The 23,532-nt window shown below is 34.7% G+C and overlaps 1 protein-coding gene across 3 annotated transcripts in view; it reads left to right on the top strand.

The window, feature by feature from the left end:
• The window catches only part of LOC106460818 (serine-rich adhesin for platelets-like), a 68,159-nt gene that overhangs the window by 33,219 nt on the left and 11,408 nt on the right, over positions 1–23,532 (top strand). For all 3 annotated transcript variants that reach the window (XM_022387622.1, XM_013920560.2, XM_022387623.1), the window contains exons 5-6: positions 9,990–11,684; positions 13,355–16,246. In XM_022387622.1, coding sequence (XP_022243330.1) covers positions 9,990–11,684; positions 13,355–16,246 — 4,587 coding nt within the window. The remainder of the gene's footprint in view (positions 1–9,989; positions 11,685–13,354; positions 16,247–23,532) is intronic.

Here is a 23,532-nt window from a genome sequence, read left to right as displayed (position 1 = left end):
ATTTACTTGAATCTTTTGTCCTGGCTTACAGCCAGTCTTCATTTCTGCTCTTTAATTCCTAGTCTTTGTATTTTTCTTTCTAGTGTCCCTTTCTAGTGCCCAATTTTCACATCTTTGTCTCTTTCTTACCAGTCTTGTGTGTTACCTCTTGTCACTTCACCTTATATTGGAGGCAGTTCATCGCACTCCAGAGGTGTTTTCTGGAAAGGTTCATCATCTTTTGTTCACCACATTGGCCCATACCTCTTTTTCTACTATATTCCTCCTTACTTGGCTCCTCTATTAGTGGGATGGGATGATGTCTTAGCTGATGTAGGCTTCCCTCACACTTATCTCTGTGATTTCCGTCAGGCTCCATTTCTTCAAGATGTTCCTGACTCACTGGAGACCTAGGATGAGGTGGCCTGGCATCAGTCCTTATAGTCTACTTTGGTTTGTCTTAATTAAACCAGCCCTTCTGTATCTTTGTCTTTCCTTTCCATTTCATCTTTCCAGCCTCCTCCTTTTTCTTGTCATCATTTGTTTCTAACTTAGTTCTCTTCTTCATCCAGGGACCTGTTGCCTTTTATTCTTACAAGGTTGGTCTATCAACTTGTCCATTTCATGTATTCTCCCATGAATATTGATGTTTGCAGTCTCTTTCCTATTTTTTGCATCAGATTCATCATCTCTCTCATTCTATTGTATCTAACATTCATCTGCCCTAAGACAAGATTCTTTAGGTGGGCATGTGGATGTCTCCACACATGTTTGTATCCCATTATCTTTCTATCTGGCTGTTTCATCTCCTACAGGAATTTAACTACCTCTGGTCACTGTTCTTCAAAATACATGCTGTCTTTGAGGAGGGCAAGAACATTTTCTTCTTCAGTACCCTTGTCCAACCCTATTCCCTTTTATAGAATACTGCCAAAGAATGGTTACTTGCCAAAACTCTTATTGGGTCAGGGGTAATGGAATGCACTGAACTTATCAACCCTGGCTCTACCAGTGCCCACTGTTGAAATAGGGCATTCTTCAAGACCACTGGAGATGTCCACTTGGTGTTAAAGTTACTAAATTGCCCAATCCAGACCATACCTTCCATGGACTATCATGGAAATAGCTGGTACCAGGGAAGTAACTGTCCATTTCTTTGGCTTGCACTTGCTGGCTTTTAAGGATAGGGTTTTGCAGTCACCCATTGCACTGTCTCCTGTAAAGGACCTTTCCAGCAGGCATCCAATAAGAATCAGGGCACTTGTCTGGGTCTCCCCAATGCAAATCCCCCTCCCCCTCAAGTGGAGCACAGAAGATGCTGGATGCTTACCAGTTCCTAACCACTGTGGTAGTGGACCTTAGAGAGTTCCTCACTGATTGTGTACAACACAATATGGTGGGAAGTAGGATGGTGGTTGCACTGTCTATGTAGTGCAGGTCACTCCTCAAAGAGCTAGTGTGCCCTCTTGTAGCAGGACTGGTTCATCACCCTTGTTTATGTCTGTACAGTTTAGTCGAGGTCAGACACACATCGTATGATTTGAATGCACACTAACCTCACAACATGTCTTGGATCATCAACTGCTTTTTTGCTAGTGCTCAGTGGGTCATGCAAAAATGATGACCATCCCCCTGACACATGGGGCTCTTTTTTGCATTTCTTCTAGGCAAAGAGTATACACTGGTTGAAACAAGATGGGTCTCCCACTAGTGTGCCCCTGTAGAGCCCTGCCATTGGGTGTTACATTCATGAGCTTTCCCTTCTGGTGCTTTCTGAAGGATACTCATCTAGGTTTAATGTTTGCACTGGTCTCTACGCTTCATTGTAGGATATTGTCTCAGAAGTTAATATTTTCCTTAACTGAAAATGCATTTCCAATAGATACTCACTGTGCACACCTTCTCACTTGTCCTCTCCGCTTCCTATGCACTTTTTTCTTGCCTTGTCTGAGAATGAAGTTAATATTATCACAAGTAGTTAGAGGAGCTACCGTGCATGGAGGTTGGGTTGTCCTCTTATCAGTGGAGGGCTATAGTCACATGACATTATGCACTAGAGCAGTTCACATTAAATAAGTGTATTTTAGGTTGGATGAAGCTCATGGCTAGTTGCATGCAAATCTCACAGGCAGATGCAAGTAGGAATCAAGCTTTTCTGTGTGAAGAGATGAGAATCAGAAATACATTTTCAAGTAAGGAAAATGTTAACTTTCAAGTTTCTACACATTTTTTATATTTGGAGCTTTCTCACTAGAACTTGGTTCAGGATTAAATAGAGAAGCATAACTGAAGTTTTTCATTGGTATAATTGGATGTAATTGCAGATTATTTGAATCTTTGAATTTACAAATGAAAGACTAATAGCTTTAGTAAACAGTTTATAGACTTCATTTGATTAAAAAATATGTGTTTCAGCCTTGTAGATGTAAATTGAAAATAATTTTGTTATGTGTAGTGTGGGAATTCATTCAATTATAAAAGTTATGATGCAATCACTGATATATCTTCTTATAAACTAAATGACTTGGAAAAGAAAAGAGCATTACCACATGGATTGTATATTGATTTTGTTCTTAAAATTGCTGTTTGATACTGGTGTTTTAAAAACCCAGGATCTCTAACAGGTCAGTGATCTACTACTGAGATATCAAATAATACAAGTTGTCCCTGTCTGTTCACTTATAAAGTTTCATACCTTGAGTATCAGGCATGTCCGACCAAACTATACAAAGTTTTATCACAGACTTAAATACTCATGATATAAACCTTTATAGTGAATGGAAATGTGGATGGTTTATACTCTTGGATTGCTCAGTTGTAGAGCACTGGCTCTATTAGCCAGAGACCCTGGGTTCAAGTCCCAGTCACAGATTCTCTTTTCACTTATTGCCTTTTTTCACATAAAAGTTATTGTTAAATATTTTTTCCTTCATTGTTTTGGAAACTTGGTAAGAGGTCTATAGGACTGCTTTATATCTTCCTATAATGATGAGATTTCATAATCAGTAAGAACCTGTATTAGTATTCAAGAAATTGTCTGTTTTGTATAATTACATTTCTGAAAAGAAACACTTTTAGTGCAAGAAAAGTTTAAAGCTATCAATCACTGAACTTGGAAAACAGTAATGAAATCATAACAATGCAATATAAGGGAAATAAAATGATAATTTTTAGTAAAGTGGTTTATAGTTGTAAGGTTAACCATATATCAAATAATAGTAGGATATCTGTGGCATAAAAGGAAGATCCAACATTTAGGTTAATAAAATTATAAAGATATTTGTTAGTTTTTTTAACTTGTATTTAAATATATGTATGAAAAAATCAGACTAGTTGCTTTTCATGCTGAAATGATGTATTGTATGACTAAAATTCGTAAAATAGACCTTCCATAAATCCAGTTTTTTTTAAATAATTTTGTGCTTTCTTACTCTCAGGAGCATACAAATCATGAATTTACTGTTAAAGATGGGTTTGAGTTTTCAAATTCAACAGAGAATTTGAAATTTAATGGAAATATGTAAGCAGCTAGTTTGAATGCATCTGTATTCTGTTGCAATAGACTTGTTTTATGTTCTGAGTTAGTAAAAATGAGGAATATTTGCAGTATGTAACATCATGCAATCTCACCAAATTTGGTTTGGAGGTTCATTGAGTCCATGGGAAAATACATACAAATTTTCGGTTTTGTGTTTTGCAGTTTTAATAGGCATTTTACATTTTTTACAATTACATATAAGAGAATCAACTTTTCATGTCCTAAGATAACATTTTGTTAATCATGAATTTTCACATAACTTCTGTCCAGGGGGTGGGTACTCCAGCTAGTATAGTAATAATTTAGATTTCACATATTCAAAGTGATTGTAAATTTGTATAAGTGATCATATGAATATCTTATTTAGAACGAAGTGAAGAGAATAATATTGCATTATTATCAAAGCTCCTAGTTAATCTTGTAAAATATTTTAATTTATAAATATGTTTTACAATTCATATTCATTTTTATTTAATGTATTATTCATAATTACAGAAAACTTCAATGTAGAGTAATGAACAGGGAAGGAATTAGCTTTATAAAGATTCATACTTTTATTATAGTGTTAAAAACTGTTCAACTACATGTACATAATTTAGTTTACTTAGTCCAACTGAAATTTACTGATAGTTTGTCAATGCTGTGGAAAAGAAGGATCTACAACATACAATATGAACTCACAATGTAGAACTGCTCCGTGTGTGCTCGGTTTTCTGGTAAAGCTTTTTTTTTTTCAGTAAACAAAGAGATAAAGAAATATATCAAAGTAAAGAAAGGCAGTAACAAAATGAATTTTGGAATTTTTACCTAGAAATGGGAGAAACACTTAACAGTACTTCTTAAGTATGGGCAAAAAGTTTTCTCCCACATTATTAGTAGCTCTTTAATGTTATAGATCTACATTTCTTCTAGTACCAGTGAGTTTGATTTCTACTTTCCAGGATACAAAAGTACATTACTGCAGGAATTAGGAACCCAGGAATATGCAGCTTGTGGACAGAATACCAATTGAAAAGATAAAATGTCTTAACAATTTACTTCCATTGTGTAAGAGGCTGTATACATCTAGGTTAGACTCCATTATGGCCCAAGAATTCTGAGAATAGCATGCAGATAAGAAACAACTTTTTTTTTTCAGTGTTGAAAGTAAAATAACCACAGAAGAAACTTCAAACAACTTGGAGAAGTAGGCTGGATTAATTGTACAGTTTAGCCAGGCTGTTAGAATGGTACTTGATTTTGAAAAATAGTATGATGGTTGAGTGTAAACATCCTCTGCAACACTTCATTATATAACCTAGATAATACATTTTTATTATATTGTCTCCAAGAAATGTAACAGGAGTTAAAAAAATAGTGTACTGTGTTGGTGTAATTTCATTTTAGAAACATGAAGTATTTAATTAAGCAAAGAAAATTAACTGTATAGTTGGATTTGATGCATTAACTGTGTGTACTGTAAGTTGTAATGTAGTTACTACTGGTATTAATTAAGAGTGTCAGTGTTTTCATTACTGTGGGATGTCATTAAATTGAGTGTTCTTTGCATGTAAATCTGTTTAGTTGGTTATGTGTTAGAAACAACACATTTTCATTAGTTAGTTGAGGATATGTATTATGCAATTGTCCCCAATCAAAAAGTTTTCAAGTGGAATTTGAAATTGATTTTGCTAAATTAGTATGGCAAATTAGCTAAATTATTTCCCTGAATGTATAATATTTTGATTTATACTGAAATATTAAAAAATTAAAAGTGATTTATAGTACTTTCTAAGACAATATGAGGAAATGCTTATGGGAAATATGTTCCCTTACTATACATTTCGGGTTATCAGGTTTTAAAAATTCCATGAATTGAGTGTTTGAATATTTTAAGTCCAAGAATATGTTTTAATGAAATATATTTCCATGCACACTATAACCTAAATTATTTGCAAGGTGTATCTCAAGAAACAAAATATTTGAATATTGTGTACACAGACCCACAAGTCCCTTAGCTTTTTACATTCTCAGAAAATTATTCTACCATTCCTATGGATCAATATACAGTATACATAAATAATGTTTTTGTGTCTGTGATATAAAAGTCTATGTACAAAGACTTGCTTTATTATAGTGTACTATAATGTCACAAACAGTATTTTGTTGAGAATGTTTACAAAATTTATATCAATACATGTATTTTTATATTTGTATGCTGTGATACTTTCTACTGTTATATTTAATTGAACTTGTAGAAAAGTGTGTTACTTGCTAATTTTTATTGTTTTATTTTCTAATTAGTCACATTTTGCACTTCAAACTTGTTAAAATAGTTTCATCTTTTATACTTTTGATATCTGTAAAAAGCATGTATGTTGTATAAATTTTTACTAAAATACTAAAATATTCACAAAAACTTAAGAATTTTTAATATTAAATACTATAAGAATTTGTAATGTAGGTTAGCCTATGCTTTTCTGACTCACATATGTGACAATCTGTTTTCTTTTAAAACCTATTTTAAGAAAATAGAATAATATTCAAAGTTTATTTGGTAAAACATGTGAACAGTGATAAGTGGAAATAGAACCAGTTTAAGAAACTAAAGGATTCCATGGGTCACTATTGTACACTATAATGTTGGCTCATTGCTGATTTTATCTTTTTCTAAGGACATGCTTAAGCATCCTTCTCTTTAGTATATTACTTTCTCCATACACATTTTTTATTTAGGCATACAAGATATCATCTGCTGGTAATTTCATTAACATTTGAAGAGAAAAAGTTGTCCTTTCATAAAAACAGTTAACAAGAGAAACAACATCTTAGCACAAAACCAAGGGAAAACACTGGTCATTTCACAAAATTTCAAATAAAATGTGAAAATTATATAGCAGTTACATTAATTTTTCAGACATACTTTTATTTAAATTTTTCTACTTTCCTGACAGTTTTGAATCTGTGCTGCATCTGTAGTTCTATTTCTTTGTACGCAAGTATCTACAAAGTAATTTAGAGACGTGACCTTGATCAGTTATTCAAAGGTACGTTATTAAAAGTGAGGATAACAGTTTATCAAACTATACTGAATAATATTTTGTTAGTTATGTGCAGAAGAATGTTTACCAGTTCAGACTGAAACGGTAATTATTTATTTACATTAAAAAGTTAAAATTTTCCATACACTAATGTAATATTAATAATGGATATTTATTTATTTTCGTAAACTAATGCATTTATAACTAAATAACTGTAAATTAATGGGTTCACATTTGATAGACGAGTGAAGAAGCTGAAAATGTAAATAGAAAACACACATACTGAAACAATCTGATTTTTTTCTTTTTTTGTGTGTGTCTAAATATGATTTTTGAAAGGGAAAAAATCTGTGGGTAAAGAGACTCCTTTTACAAAGGTAGAAATTTCAGGAAGCTACAAATGTATTTCATTTTTATTACAAATCAGGAAGTATTCCAAACAACTCAAAAACATCTCTATAAAGAGAACTTGGGAGAGGTCCAGTTGAAGCCTGTAATGCAATTAATTTTTCTTGTACCTGATTGGCTAAGTTTTTATATAATCTTGAAGCATGTAAAATGTTTTTTTATGATAATACGAGTAATCACCCTGATACAAGTTTTAAGTATCTTAAAATTTGAGTATGAAGTGTAATATTCACAAGATTTTGTGTGGTAAAGGAAAAATGTGGTTGGATCCTTGGGGTGTTTAGGGGATTGATGTAAAATGTTAAATTATATATTTTTGTAAGACATTTTCCTCACTTGTGTTATAGGATGCATAAAAACAAGTAATGCTGCAGTAAAAATAATGCAGATATGTTTGAAATTTTAACATAAAATACTCGTTATTCATTCCAGTTTTTGTACCTGATGAATTACCTGGTATGGCAACAGTTATGCAATGATTTTACAGAGTACGTGTTTCTGTAACAAACAGTTATTTTTTTATTTCAACTGTTAGTCACTTTGGTAGATAGCAGCTTCATCTACTTGCACAGTCATTTTGGGTCAGCTTACCATATCCATCCCAGCAACAAAATACTGTGACCTTTTCAAAAGATGGTAGTTGAAAATCCATAAATTTGAGTTGAATAAAGAGTTAAAAAATAATTATGAAGAAAAATCTTAAAATTACTAAACCATATGATTTCCATGATTATTACATGATACAAAAGATCATCAGTGAATTTTGATAGTGTTTTTTACATGTAATAAAATACTGTTTGTCACTAGTTTTTTTTTAATAGTTAAATATCTTAAACATGAATGTGTAGGAACTATATTATGTTAATATTTCAAACCTGAAGTTCATGTACAGTATATTAATATATTTTTTTTACTTTTGCTTCTATATGTATAAAAAAGAATTGTTATAATTGTTCAGTTGTATGGTGTAAGGAAACAGAATTGCCTGAACATGTAAGAAAACTTGCTGAAACCCTGTTCTAGATAGTCCCTAACAGTATAAATGTGGTTTTATAAGAAACAGAACAGTACATTGTGTTTGTGTATCTATACATATATATAGTATCAGTTTCTAATATATAAATATATGTATTTACATATTAGAAACTGATCAGTACAGAATATAGATGTGGTCAGAAACTGATTGGTACATAATATGAATGTGGTTTTCTTAGAAACTTATCAGCACAGAACATGACAAGAAATTTATGGTACCAATCGTGTAATGATTATGCACTGTGGATATCGCTATAATAGCCAAACAGTTATTTTTTATTTCAACTTTAGTCACTTTGATAGATAGCAGTTTCATCTGCTTGCATAGTCAAAATACTGTAAACTGTTCAAAGGTGATAGTTGAAAAATCCTTAAATTTGAGAATTGCTTTGCACCATACTTTTAAATGGCTTATTTTAGGATTAACAGATGATTCATTTATTGAGAAAAAAAAATTGGTAATTTAATTGTAATTTAATTTAAATGTAATGAAATGACAAAATAAATTTGTAGTATGGTAAATTAATAAGATGTAATGATTTTAGAAAAAATTTGCTCATTTGTCTTACTCTTAAAAGGAGAAGTGCAAGGTTGAAGAGAAAATTCTTAATTTGAGGTATTATTAATGTCTCAAGATGCTTCATTTCAGTTATGTGATTTTTGACAGCTGAAAAATCAGTGACAAATTGCTGGAAATTGGTTACATTGAATGATTTCTTAAGATGATCAGTCAGTTAGGTAGATTGATGCCTATAGATTTAAGTGTAATATATATAAATCATTATGCATATTTTTTCATGTAGGAAATAGTTGGTCTTATTTTGCTTATTGTATCTCTAAAAAAAAAGTCATAACTTTGGGGGAGAGATGTGTTTTATAAGTGTTGTAACACATGTACTTGATCCAAATACAATTTAATTATGCATATCCTGTATGGATAGTCATAATTGGATAATAATTTTTAAACAAGTCATAAGTGACTAGCTATTTTGCATTGTTAACTATGGCAATAAATATTTAGTTCAGAAAGCAAATTTGCTGTAAAAACTCGGTGAATATTTGGTGTGTAAATTCTCATTGTTATTAGTACTCTTTAATACACAAATATAAAGAAGTGTTTAAAAAATTTTAGCTCCAGATCTTTCCTCAATTTTCTAAAGTAAGATGGCTCAGAACATGTTTTACATCTTTAAAAATATTGACTGAACAATATTTATATGTCTGAGATAAAATTAACAGTATAATAAGTTCACTCTGCATGTATTATATGAAATTTATGATGATTATATGCAATTTTTGTTGGATTAGTACATCTCAAATGAAGTTAAGTGTTTTTATATGTCTTTTATCATTGGTTTGTTTTTTCAAATCAGACTAACATATATGTGCAAAACCTTTCATTTTGTTAGTTATGGCTATTCATTAATATTATTGCTGTTTTTCTTTTTCCTAGAGAGAACTATATTGTATGCTATTTTAAGACAATTTTATAGATACACCTAGCCCTGTGTTGCATGTAGTAATAATTTCACATAATTTACTATACAGTCTATTATATTCATTTTTTTATTATAAATACAAGAGAAGAAATCATCATTACATTTGTTTAGAAAATATTTGGCCTGTCTAAAGTGGATTTGTTATCAGAATTTGTTTTATTACTTTAAATGTCATTGTCTCAGACTGCAGTAATAGTTTTGTTTTGATAGTAGTTGTACACCTATTTGGACTATGATCTCCCATGATAGGTATGGTATGCAATGTTCCAGGGTACATTTTGTGTTGAATTGAAACACACACACATATATATATATATATAGTAGGGTTTTAGATACTATCATTTGCTCCTCTTTTTTTGTGTGATAGCTGTTTAGAAACTATTGGTTATTAAAATTTGAATTAACAGCTATTTGATGCAAGACACAGATTTTATATTTACATATTTTTTGCCTTATTTCCCTTACTTTTATTGGTATTAATTTTTTTTATTTTTGTTTTTACTCTTTCAGAAAAATCAAAAGCATTACCTGTAGAACACTGCACAAATCTACCTCAGTCATCAAACAGGAGAGTGACTCCACATAATACCAGTTTAAGTGAAGATCAATTGCAATCAGTTGTTTCTATCAGCCATTCAGCCACCACATCTAAGTATAATTCATCTCAACCTACAGTTTCACAGGTTATCATGGCAACAAGTATTGGGAATAGTTTGTCCACTTTGGTGGACAGTACATCAACAACAGATGTCGATCAGCATGGAGAAAGATTGACTGACCCTAAAGAATACCAGAAGACATTAATAGTATCAAAGAATGAGGAAATAAGAAAATGTGAACAAAACAATGAAGTAAAGAAAAGTACAGAAGAAAAAGTAGCCAATACCAAACATACAGAACTTATGTTATCTGAAGCTTTGGGTGACAATATGGATAGTTCGAGTAATTCTAAACAAGAAGCAAATGAGATAACCAATGGCCAGCAGCCAGGTTTATCTAGCAGTAGCCCAGACTCTGACTATGACTCTCAGTCATATACATGTTTGTCTTCAGATGTCCATAACACTGGACCAACAGTTGTGATGGCATCAAGAAATTCAAATATATACCATACTGACTCTTTAAATGGTAAAGATCAAGCAAATGGCTCTTCACTCATCTGTCCATTGGATAACAAGGAAATTGTGAAAACATCAGATAATGTCTGTCAGAAAGAACTGAAAACCTCTTATCAACATATTGGTTTTGTAAATAGTTCTGCTTCTGTGTTAAATTGCTACCGACCAACTAACTACCATGAAAGGTTAGGTGATTCATTATTGGATATTCATTGCAGCAGTAAAGCTGAAGGCTTGAAGTTTGTGGAGGTTAGTAGAAATGCTTCTTCACCTGTTGCTAAAATTATTGCATTGGATAGTGGTACAGCTGTAAGCCCACTGTCAAAATGGATTGAAGTGCCTTCTGTTGGGGGATTGTCAAGAATCACCTCTGTAGGTAGAAAAACTCAGTTTCAAGGAGAATCAGGTTTACCAACATTAATACCCTCACATGGTGATGGGCATGTCCGTGAAGGACTAGATATTTCCTTTATGCAGGATAGCAAAAATGAAGTTTACACTAACAGCATCACTCCTGTGAAAAATATACCAGCATCTGTTAATAGTAGTCATATCTGTTCTTCTACATCACACCAGCTATCACCCAGAGTACAGTCTTTGAGATCTGGAAGTAATCAAGTTCTTCAGCATGAATTTCACAATAAGCAAACACTTGATCCACCTGTAAGAAGTTTATCTCTTATTTCCCAAAATATTGACAATCCAAATAGTCAGAGGGAGCAAACACTTGGTCCATCTGTGAGAAATTTGTCTTTTACTGCCCAAAATATTGACAATCCAAATAGTCAGAGGGAAAGGACTAAAGAAGAATGGGATAGTACCTTTTCTAGTGATGAGTCAAGTATGGATTCAGTTGACAAAGGTACTGCAAGAAACACAATAGCTGTTTGTCAGGGGCTATGTAATAGTGTGATGGATGCGGTAGCAAGAAATGTAAACTTTACATCAAAGTCTCCTTCAAAATTACAGACATTAAAAATTGAGAATAATGATGGTGAGGCAAAAGCTTTGCAACAGCATTATATAGTTCAACCTAACCATGATACAGATTTTTGTTCAAGTTCTACTGAACTCGTGTCTATAGAAGGTATGTAGGATATTTCTCCTGAAAGTGAAAAAATTATAAGCTTTCACATCTTTCCACAGTTAGAAATATTTATGTACTGAATAATTTTTCATAACAAATATTGAATTACAAGTTATGATATATACTATTAGTTTTATGCAGCGTGTTATGTTTTGTTAGGCAGTGTCATTGTAATTTGAAATAAAAAAATTAGGAAAAGAAGATTAGAAAAGTTATTAACGTGTAAGATTAAGAATAATTAGGTTGTACATGTATTTCTTAGTCACAAGTAATATTTAAAATATTGGGGTAGGTTTTAATGAAATATGGTTTGAATGCAAAATACTTTTTATGCAGTAGTTTACTGAAGAAATGTGTTATTCTGAACTGCCCCATCACACGTATAAGTGTTTGTAAAATTATACTCTGAGGAAATAGGGGTGTAATATATTTTTGGTAGACTACAAAACACATTGAAGTGCATTTGATCATAAATAATTATTGATCTTAATTTTGAAGTTAACTGACATGATGTTACCTTCATATTAGAAACTGCAGATAAGACATGACTATGAAAAACACCTAACAATGGCATTAACCACAAATCATTACTGCTTTTCAGACATTATGTGTATAAAAAAATATATTGTTAATTTAATAATAATTAATAGATTATGTGTAGGCACAATATTATTTTTTTTTAAATAATAAACAGTTTGAATTAGATTTCTGTAGTGCATATTTGTGTATAGAAAACATATCAAAACTAGAAATAAAGACCTTATAACAACAAATTGTTGTTTTTCTTTAATTTGTCACTCAATGTTTACTCACTTTACGGCTTCAGGAGTGTTCCACTAAAACACAAACTGCAACTGACAATACAAAGCTTCAAATGGTTTAAGTAATAAATTATAATCAAATCTTTAGTATGTATTTCTACAGCATGCATTTGGCATATTAACTAGTAAGGCTTATTGTTGAAATAATTAATTGTTACCTGTAGTAAACAAAAGTTCTATCAAAGTTACAGATTGAAATAACCAAAAGATAGGATGAAAAAAATAAATTGTGAAAATTATAGGCACCATCCTTTGTCCCTATTCATCTGTGGTCATAATTGTTTGATGAGAAGAGCTTCTTTGAACTTTCTGTCAGTGTACTTGGTGGCTTTGGTAAGGATTTGTATGATGGATGGTTGTTTCAAATCAGATGTTATTATTTAAACCATCTGAAGTATTGTACTGTCAGTTATGATTTGTGTTTTAGTGGAATGCTTCAGAAGAAGCTGTAAAACAAAACATCGAGTGTTAAATTAAAGAAAAACAACAATTTGGTGTTATAAATACTATGTAAATATCTCAATTGGCATGTACAGTAATTAATGTATGAAGAGCTTATTCATATACTTGACAAATTAAAGGTAAAGGTGCATAGTAGGCTACAAAATATTATGCCAGTTATTATGCAATTTAAGTTTCTTTACATATTATCATGGATATGAAGTTGGGAAAATATTTGTCATGATTATTATTGTAACATAAGAAACTTTTTATCTTTCACTGAAAAGTCAGATAAATAAACTATTTTATAACATACCTCTGTTTCAAATTTGGAAATATGATATTCTTAATCTAGATTATGATTAAAGTATTTAAATGTGTATTTATAATTTATTTTTGTTTATGCAGAGCAATCAGACAAGAAAGGCCTAGAGAACAATACTTTGAACACCAGTATAAAACCAGTTATGAACGATTCAGTAGATAAAATCTCATCATCATTCCAATCCAGTGAAATTACCAAACCTTCTACAGCTGATGAATCTTACCATAAAGATGATGATAATTTAGCATTGAGTAGCATCAGTACCAACCTTATTCAGAGTGCTGCTTCTGTAATATGTCCAATCTCTCAGTCTTCCATGAGCCAACCAGCCAGTCAGAAAGTTATTCAACAACCATCAACTGTTCCATGCACTCACTATGATTCAAGTATCTCCTTAAGGTCACTCCAGAGTAATTCATTGACAAAACTTGTTACTTGCACTCCATCAGCTGCCAGTATTCAGTCTTGTTCATTTTCTGTCTCAGATCTTGATAATCTAACAGGAAATACAATAGTCAGTACTACCTGTACACCCAGCAGCTCATCTGCTGCTTTTGGTCCATGTTTGGTGGAGCAAAGAACTTCTTCACATCCTTATACTGTTAGCACTAATTCAACACCAGTAAGTGCTTCTTCAGCTTTATTGCATTGTGCTGAACATACTCTAGTTTCTTCTACTTGTTTTTCAAATACTGCCTCTTCACAAACTTTGGTTGCTTCCAAACAACTTAGTCCAGACACTACAGTTAGTATAGCTGACAATGAAGAAACAAGTACTTTCCACTTAGCTTCTGAGAGCACTCAACCCAGTATAGTTATTACTACTGGTTCAGTTGTAACTCAACCATCATCTAATCAGCAAAGTGTTGCTACTTGTATGCAATCCAGTGTAACTACTGTCTCTGCTTCAGTCAGCACTGAGCAGATAAGTACTTTAGTGCCTTCTAACTTTTTACAAAAATGTACATCTCTACAAAAAGAAGCTGAAGCCTCCCAACCTTCTGTTATTACTGGGGTTATGTCTGTACCAGTTGATATGAGCACAGCATATCATGCTATTGTAAGTTCTGTTGCTTCTACTCCAGTTTCTTCTTTGCCTTTTATTTCTTCTAAACTGAGCAATTGCATCACTGATACACCAGGAAGCCGTTTGACTTTAATTTTTAAAAACACAATTTCTTCGGGTGGCCAGCGGTCTCTGCTGACATCGGCCAACAATATGACTAGAGTCAGTGTCCCTTTTAGCTCCTCTAAAACTGTTCCAATTAAGTTTGTGACTCTTCCAACAGGGGGACCCGCATTGAAGACAGTAAAATCTTCCAATCTGTCAGTGTTAGAGTTAATCAGTTCTTCTTCAGCATCCACTAGTACAGTGTGCTTAACAACTAGTAACTCTTTATCAACATCACCAGTCAGGTTAGTAGTCTCACATATGAAACCATCAGGATCATCTCTATCCCTTCCTGGATCTTCATCAATGGTTAATAAGGTGCTTGTGAAATCTGTGGTGGTATCTAATACATCACCTTCTATCAAACTTGTACCCATGAGAGGAACTATCTGTACTTCTAGTACTGCTGGGTCTGGTTCTCTGTTGGCTGTATCGTCTACCAGTTCTTCAGTACAGGAGAGTTCTAGGACTAACCTGTCATCAAAAATTACTGCTTTCATGCCCTCTTCAGTGTTGGACTTAAACAAACAGAGTTGTGATGGAAAAACAGTTACGGATCAGTCTCAGCCTTTGGAAACAAAACACTGTGTTGAGCCTCAGTCCTTAAAAGACTGTAATCCTACCATTCCTAGTGTGAACAGTCAAAATATTATTGAAAGGGAACAAAAAAGTAATGAAGCAGCAGCAGACTTCAGTAAAGAACAGGGGACCCTTTTGTCCATAACCAACTGTAGTGGTGATTTAAATACATATACCTCTATGGGTGATATACAGAAGAACCCCTCAGAAATGATAAGTAACACAGACCACATGCTTTCTGACAAACTGACTTATGCAAAAGATATTTCAGAAGACCATTGTTACACCTGCAATCAATCTAATGTCTCTAGTCAGAGCAGTGGCATAGAAATGAAAGTTTCTGAAGATTGTTTAAGTAATGGAAAAAAGGATTCATTAATCACTGGTACTCATGAAAAACAAAAGATATGTACTTCCTGTGATTTCTTTGGAAAAACAGAACCAAACCTGCCTTCTGAACGTATAACTCCCTTTGAAGAGAATTATCAGAACTGTGTGATTCAGAAAGAAACAGGCGTGTGTTGTCAGTCTGTATCAGCAGAAAGTACAGGAACATATCAGCAGTTGAAGGAAGAACCTCCAAACTGTGTAGTGCTAGATAGTTCTGCTGGAATGAAAGAAAATTGCTTATCAGTAATCATTTCTACAGATTCTTCAGCCAACATCATTGATTCTCAAACTATGTTTACTAAGACAGTACCTGAAACTAAAGCAAACCCAGAGCTGGAGATGTCAGATCAAGAAACAGAAGAAAACTACAGAAAAAAATTGGGTCCTGTGGCCCTAGAACCTATCCGTCCAGTACACATATCCTTGAAAGGATCATCTGCAAATTATGAAAATTTAGAGAATGGTCCACCAACATCTGATGAAAGGGAAAATAAAATACAAGTTAATGAGGATAAAAATTTTGTTGTAGGTGAAATGTGTGAAGATAAAGATCTCATTTATGATGATCAAGGAAATAAAGAGGAGATTGTGTATTTAAAGCCATTGAAAAGGAAGTGTTCAGAAAATGCTGCAGAGCTTATTAATGTTTGCATTGGACAAGAGGATCATTCCAGAGGAGTTGTAGTTGGAAAGCTGAAAACTTCAGAAGAACAGTGTCCAACAAAACCACAAGAGGAGGAAGAAGAAGAAAAGGAGACAGATGATAAGCCAGATCCCTCACTGCAAAAACTTCATAGCCTTATGCATGAAGATGTTATCAAGAAAGATGAGAAAGGTAAGTTGATCAGAATTGGTGAAATCATTAATAGTGACAAGCATACAAGAAATAAAAATAATCAGGCAGCTGTATGATGTGAAACTGCCCATAATTTAACTCTAGTTTGTAAAAGATATAGAATAATTTTTGTGCTGATTGAATCATGATCAAAATTTTTAAATTTAATAATTTGATTTTTACTTCTTTCATAACTAAAACTGGTTTTGTCAAGTAGTAATGCTATTACACACACAAAACAGGAAATAACTAATTTTAAGAAATATTTGCATTTTTACAATGTTTCATGGACACAGTTTTGGTTCAGAAGAAAAGCAAGCTATAAGTTTTATTTTCCTTGATGTTTCTTAAACAACACAGTATAAACTGTTTTAGTAGATGTCATCTACTAGAAGGTAAGTTTATAAAATTACACAATCTTCTGAATTGAAAAAAAGAAAATTGTATATGAATACTTTATGAAAACATAATTTCCAGAAATTTTATGTAATAATAAACTTATTAAAACAGATTTTTTACCTATGTAATATTATGTACAGAAATTTTTTATCAGTTATAATGTTTAGGTCACAGTTTTCTAAAACATACTTATCTCGTCTCTCATTTATAGCTATTAATCGACTACCAGGGTTTCTTCCTTTGCCCATCTAAGCATTTTTCTGATTTTTCCTTGCTTGCTCCAGTCTTTTATACCCCATTCAATTGCCCTGGGTGATATTTATCTTGTGACACACTCCACCTTTGTCAGTGCACCCTCTATCCTAGTATTGTATATAAGCATCTAATTTAGATAATGTTATCACTTAACAGGTTTCCCAATATTTCAATCGTTCAGAGATATTTTGAAAATTCTCCATGTTACAGAGTTGATTTTCATACAAAAAAAGTTTTATTTTTCAATTGGCAAACCAATTTACTGTATGAATTCTCAACACAGAAGAAATTGGTCTCACCTCTGATATCTAGTGTCGCACAACAATCGGTGTGTGTATTGGGGGGTCACTCTCTGTTGAGACTGTCAGTGATCTTATACATAGTGATATGGAGATCTATATTCAGCTCTGTGGTATGCCTCCAGGGAGCTCTGAGGCTGGAATTGATGGCGATCCTCGATATTTAGGAGAGAGTTTAGATTTGTTTTTTCCTGTGACTTGTTTTAGTCTGTTGGCTTTTCAGTCCCCCCATGGGACAGTAGTGAGTTTACAGACTTGCAATGCTGGAATTTGGGGTTCAATTCCTTATAGTGAACTCAACAGATACCCCAATGCTACTTTGCTCTAATGAAACAAACTTACCTGACCAAATGTTGTTCCAATCAACAGTTATCAACACAGTCTTTAAATGACATATATATAAAAAAAGGAGGCCACTTTGGGGATAAGTTGCCTTTGATTTGTTTTCTTCAGTTGGTTCATTGAGAGTGTGATGTCTTGGGTCTTTCCCCAGTTGCTTTTGATCCTGCAACCTTACTTGATGGCTGAAAGGTCTAAGAGCAAATATTAATTTTCTCTCCATCCATGCACATTGTGGTTCATGTAGGGAGGTTTATTTCTTAGTTACGTGAAGGGAACTTTATGCCTTATCCGACATGTTTGTCAGAACTTCATGATTTAGTCTACCACCATGAGGTAGAAGCATTTTCTGAGGCAGAGTTTGTAGTTAACCTGAATAGATCAATGCCCCCTAATGGGACAGGGTACGTCTAAGGACTTACAACTCTTAATGTCTAACATTTTGTTTTCCTTTCATTTCACTTTGTTGGAAGACTCTCAGGATCACCAACCTTCATTGATGATGAGCTGGAACCATTGCTAGCATGCACATTAGTTAAATTGTTGGCTTGTACCTTCATCTCTTTTGTTGTTGCCATCTTGAATTTCATTGGTTCCTACAGGGAGTCATAATTCCACCCTATTTGTGGGTCCTGACCCTAACATCAGCCACTTGGTACATTGGTATCCAGAATAAATTCTGTTAGTATCTACCGGTTCTGTTGCTCAGTCAGATTGTTGCCAGTGGTGTCAGTGATTATTGTATGCCTTCAGGGTCTGTGGGGGCTTGGCTCCCAGAAATTCTGGACGTGTGGTAACATTAACCAAAGATCACCTCAGGTCCTTGAGTCAGGATTAATCATTCAGTTTATATCTTCACCATTATAATCACCTAATCTATAGTATTTCCATCTTCGACAGACCCTTAGGATTTGGAACTTAGATCTAGAGCTATCAGAGTTTGGTTTGTCTGGGGATAGTGTGAGAGTCATGCTAGTTCTTCCAAGGTTTTATTCCCACTGGTTGTTGGGCCTAAGAAGACAGGAGATTGGTGTCCAGTCATATATCTTACTCATTCCTCAATTTGAGTGGACATTTTTTACTGAGACTGTGGATGTCCAAGTTCATTGTAGTCAGCTTCTATATGCATATTGCCATAGTGGTGGCACTCCACCACTATTGTTTTTTGTTGTGCATGTGTGAGTGCATAAGGGTTGGGTACTTCAGTTACGGGTTTATACCTTCAGACTCGCATGGGTTCTGCTGTATTGTATGAGTTTTTTTCTTGTCACCTCCATTTCATTGCACTGTGGACACGCCATTCCACAGATGACTGGTTACTGCTGGAACCATCTTGTCAGTTGGCAGAACATCACATCCTGATTCTACTTTCAGAAACAACCAAGGCAGGCTTCATTTTCATAGCTGAGATGAGACATCTATTCTTGTTCCAATATATGATGTCATCAGTTTGGGTATTTTTTATTTTTTATCTCATCTCTCAGTTGGACTCAACTGACTCCCATCTGGCTCATTGCTATGGAAAAGGAAGCCTGACTCTTACTCACCTCTCCTTCTCCCACTGCATGGATGGTTCTTTCTCTTCTGGGATTGTGGGCATCATTCAAATCCCTCATAACTTTGGGACAAGAGCAGAAGAGATCCTTTCAAGGGTCTTTATGTGACTAAGGAATCGTAAACATCGATTCACTGGATTCCCCAGTTTCCTTAGTTGAGATCATTATTCTCAATGAACTTCTATTTGGCTCAATGCTATGGAACAGAAACCCCATTCTTAGTCACCTCGCCTTCTCCCACTGCACAGCAGGTTCTTTATCTTCTGGGAATATGGGCATCCCTCATGCCTTTGGAACGAGAGTAAAAGAGATTCATATAAAGGTCATTATGCAACCAAGGGATAATATAAATTGATTCACTGGATTCCCCATTTTCCTTAGTCATGATCATTCTTCAATCTCAAGGGGGTTGTTCAGTCTGGACACAACTAAGATATGGGTTCCTCTACCATCAGAGTTCCATCTCTTCATAAATGCCTTGCTTCAGGAATGAGATGCATATATAACAGTCAGGAATTCCAGGGTCTATGCATGGATGACAACGCTTCCCTACACAGTGTTTTAGTCCTTGCTCTTCAAAAGGCAATGTCTCATGGTCTGGGTTTATTATGGGGAAAATTGTCAGGCTTCACTATGACAATTCCCCAGTGATGTCTTGTGTTTCTCATCAATGAGGAACTTGATGCAGTGCTCTTTGTTTTCAAAGCTTGGACCTCCTTTCTTGGGACCATTCCTATCATATCACCCTACAAGCTTGCCCTGTTCCATGGATGATGCCTGTGGTAATAGGTTAATTGTCTCAACCCATATAGATTCTCCCAACAGAATAGATGCTGCATTGCAAGGTTCTGTTCAATTGGCTCTTGTTTTGCAACTGATTGGTGGGTTGGCTTCTTATTGGAACATCCAACTACTGGCAATTTGCTCTCCAGTACCTCACCTTGGCTCTTATTTTGCAACTGATTAGTGGGTTGGCTTGTTATTGGAACACTCTACTGGCAATTTGGTCTCCAGTACCTCACCTTCGGGCTTTTGCAATGGATGCATTCTGTTGGGACAGGATGAGATTACAACTTTAGGCCTTCCCCAAATTCATATGATACTTAGGGTACTAAATATGAGCTGTTCCAACCTATTCTTGGGTTCTGTTGATAGCACCAGATCAGCAGCTCCACCCAGGTTTCTGCTTCTGTAGAACCTTCCAGAGTGTCCACCTCCTCCGCTTATTCTTAGGACATCTCTATGCAGGCAGTCATGATCTGATATAGTACATCTGGCTATCTAGAAAATTAAAGCTTCAGTCATAGAGGTTTTGCAGTCTTTCGTACAGCATTAGGGTTTAATTTATAAGATGCCATTTATCTGTTTCAATTTTTGCTTAGTCCCGAGATGGAAATTTATTAACGGAAATGACATACATATTGGCAGTGGTGTATTGATCAGAAATACCAACCATTACACATATTTGGACCTGGCTCTTTGGCAAAAGTTTTTGTATCTTCCACATTCACCCTGTATAAGGCAGCCTTATCAATTACCAGACAGTACTCACAACTAAATATTCTTTGAGTCCTCAGTACTCTTTGGATTTCTTAAGTCACTTTGGGTCATTGGTTCAAAATGACCATTCCAGTTACTTAACAGGCATATTAAGATTACAACACGTGCCCTTTCCCAACACCTGTTTGTGACCTGATTTTCATGTGCCATGTATCCCTTTTACCTGAAGGTTTATTTTTTGTTCTGGATGAACTACAGACATCACCAATTGGAGTGGTTTGCACAATTTGTCCACGGACTGCTTTCTCTTTCTATCTACGTCCTCAGACCAGTTCTTCTTACCTAAGACACTGTCAAACAGAAAAGGGGATAAATCCTTTTCACCTATTCATCTGATTGCTATTTCTTATTTCTATGTTCATTGTCATATTCAATGATGGTTTTGGAGGTTTTGTTGGCTGCCCTAATACCTTTAGAGATGCTAGACAATGACTTTTTATTCTGGGCTCTCTTTGAAGGCGCGGGATTTTCTGTGAGTCACGTCTAATCAGATTTGTCACATTACTATGTCCTTAGCAGCCCGATTGAATTGCTAGCTGGAGGATATTATGTGGACCTCCCCAATACTTTTATCTCACATTATATGCATGATCTGGCAGTATTTTCATCTGAGGGTTTAGCCTTTCCCTTGTAGCTACCTTAACCACTTCTTCTGGATTATAAAGAGGGATAAGTATTGAGTCGTCAAGAAATTATGTCTCGTTTTGGAAAACTTTCATTACCCCCCCCCCCCCCAAACTGTACATCACTTATAATAGTTAAACAAACCTCCTAAATGTCATGTTAATGTAGCCTATATAATGTGTAAAGTTTAATGTACTCTAATCCCTTATAGTGATGGCACATGACGAGACACACATTCGGCATATAATGCTGTTTGAATACAAGAAGGTAAACAATGCCTCTGTAGCCTCAAAGAACATCAAAGAAGTTTATGGAAATGTTTTGAACATTTGTAAGTGTCAACAGTGGTTCAGCAAATTACGTTCAGCTGACTAGCCTTAAAAACTGTGATGGCAGACACTGACATGTTGGAATTGATATTGATGACCTGAAGATGCTTGTTGAGTCTAACCCAAGGCAACAAACTTGTGAAATGGCCCTGAAATTGCATGTCTCTCATGAAACAATACATAAACATCAAAGGAATATGGGGAAACTCCATAAAGAAGGTAGTTGGGTTTGAATTGCCACCGGTGATGAAAAATGGATTCTCTACACAAATATTAAATGCAGAAAAACAATGGCTCAGTCCTAGACAAAAACCACTTCCAGCCCCAAAACCTGGACTCCATCTGCAGAAAGTGATGCTTTGCATTTGGTGGGACATCAGAGGAGTAATTCATTTCAAACTCATCAATCCACAGCGATCTGTCAATGCAGAGATTTATATTCTGCAACTGGAACGTTTAAATCAAGCCCTTCATCAGAAATGCCCTTCGCTTGTCAATCGGAAAGGCGTTCTTCTTCTCCATGACAGTGCACATCCAATGTGGCACGTTTGATGCAACACAAGATTATGGAGTTGGGTTGGGAAGTTCTCCCCCACCCACCATATTCTCCAGGTATGGCAACATCAGATTACCATCTTTTTCGTTTGCTGCAACACCATCTTAATGGGAAAATGTATGCAAATGTGGAAGGTGTTAAAGAGGACATCGATATGTTTTTGCTTCAAAGTCAACTTATTTTTTAGTCAGGGCCTTAACAACCTGATTGTAAGATGGAAAAGCATCATCGATAAGAATGGAGACTATTTCATTTGATAAATATTTGTTTTGATATATAAATTGTTTGGGTTTTTCATCTAAAAAAAAAGCGACGTTAATTTCTTGACGACCTAATATTTCATTGCTCCCTTTCAGGGTCCCTTACCTCGTCTTCACAGGATCCCACTCTGTGGCAAGTGTTGCCCAGCAATTCCACACTAGCAACCACTAATTCAGTGTACTTTAAACAGGTTGCAACAGGCTCGATAGAAATTAGGTGTTCCATAAAACTACGTAGAGGCCGACCAGGTGATATTACTGTACTATGCTGGACCTCCACTCATGGACTATCATGAGTAAAGCATAAGGGGATCCTGCCTGTTCTTGCCAATCATGGTATTGAATAAATTGGAGTCACCTATTACTCTGTTACCAGAGCACTGTTCCTCAGTACTCCCCAACATGCATTACTCACTCCCGGGTTCTACTAGTGGAGCTTGGGAGTCCTTACCACACCTAGTTTCAAGTCATTGGGGTGGTAGACAGAGTGTTAGAGTTAATTTCTCCACTCTTGGAGAAGAGGGCAAAGTTGGGGGTCCTTTTATCTGGGTCCCTGGATATTTTTTCCCAGATGTTGGTAGGAGTAGCACCAGCCAATGTGAAAGCCTACTCGTAATGCCAGTTTAGATTTGGCACTCGGTTATTTGGTTGGATTGAACGTGACCCTTCTTTTTGATCAATATTTTTTCAGAACATTGTTCATGGAAGAGGATCCACTGTCTCCTCATAATTGGAAAGACAGAGTGGTTCCATCATGAGTCTTTTGTTGAGTACAGTTGTTCCATGTCCTCCCCATAATTCTGGAGGCAAGTGGAACTTACCTTGCCCACACCGCTGGGGAGGGAGGATGAGTGTTCATAATTCCAGACTGGATGAGTTCTGTTTCCTCAGGTTGAGTAAGACATACATGATTCTGTCATTCCAAAACTGGGGTGTTGCTTTTGGGGTTCTTCAGATGGAGGAGAAGATTTGTTCACTTTGGTGTTGCTTACTTTCTCGTCATGATTCTGGTGGCTCAGAATGCATCACTCTATGGCTATAGGTTGGGATCCACTCATAATTATATATATATATATATATATATATATATAACGTATGTATGTACTTAA

This window comes from Limulus polyphemus, unplaced genomic scaffold (genome assembly GCF_000517525.1).
Source record: "Limulus polyphemus unplaced genomic scaffold, Limulus_polyphemus-2.1.2 Scaffold842, whole genome shotgun sequence".
Classification (NCBI taxonomy): Eukaryota; Metazoa; Arthropoda; class Merostomata; order Xiphosura; family Limulidae; genus Limulus; species Limulus polyphemus.
Note: the sequence above shows the minus strand (reverse complement) of the source record. Positions and strands in the feature narration are given on the sequence as shown.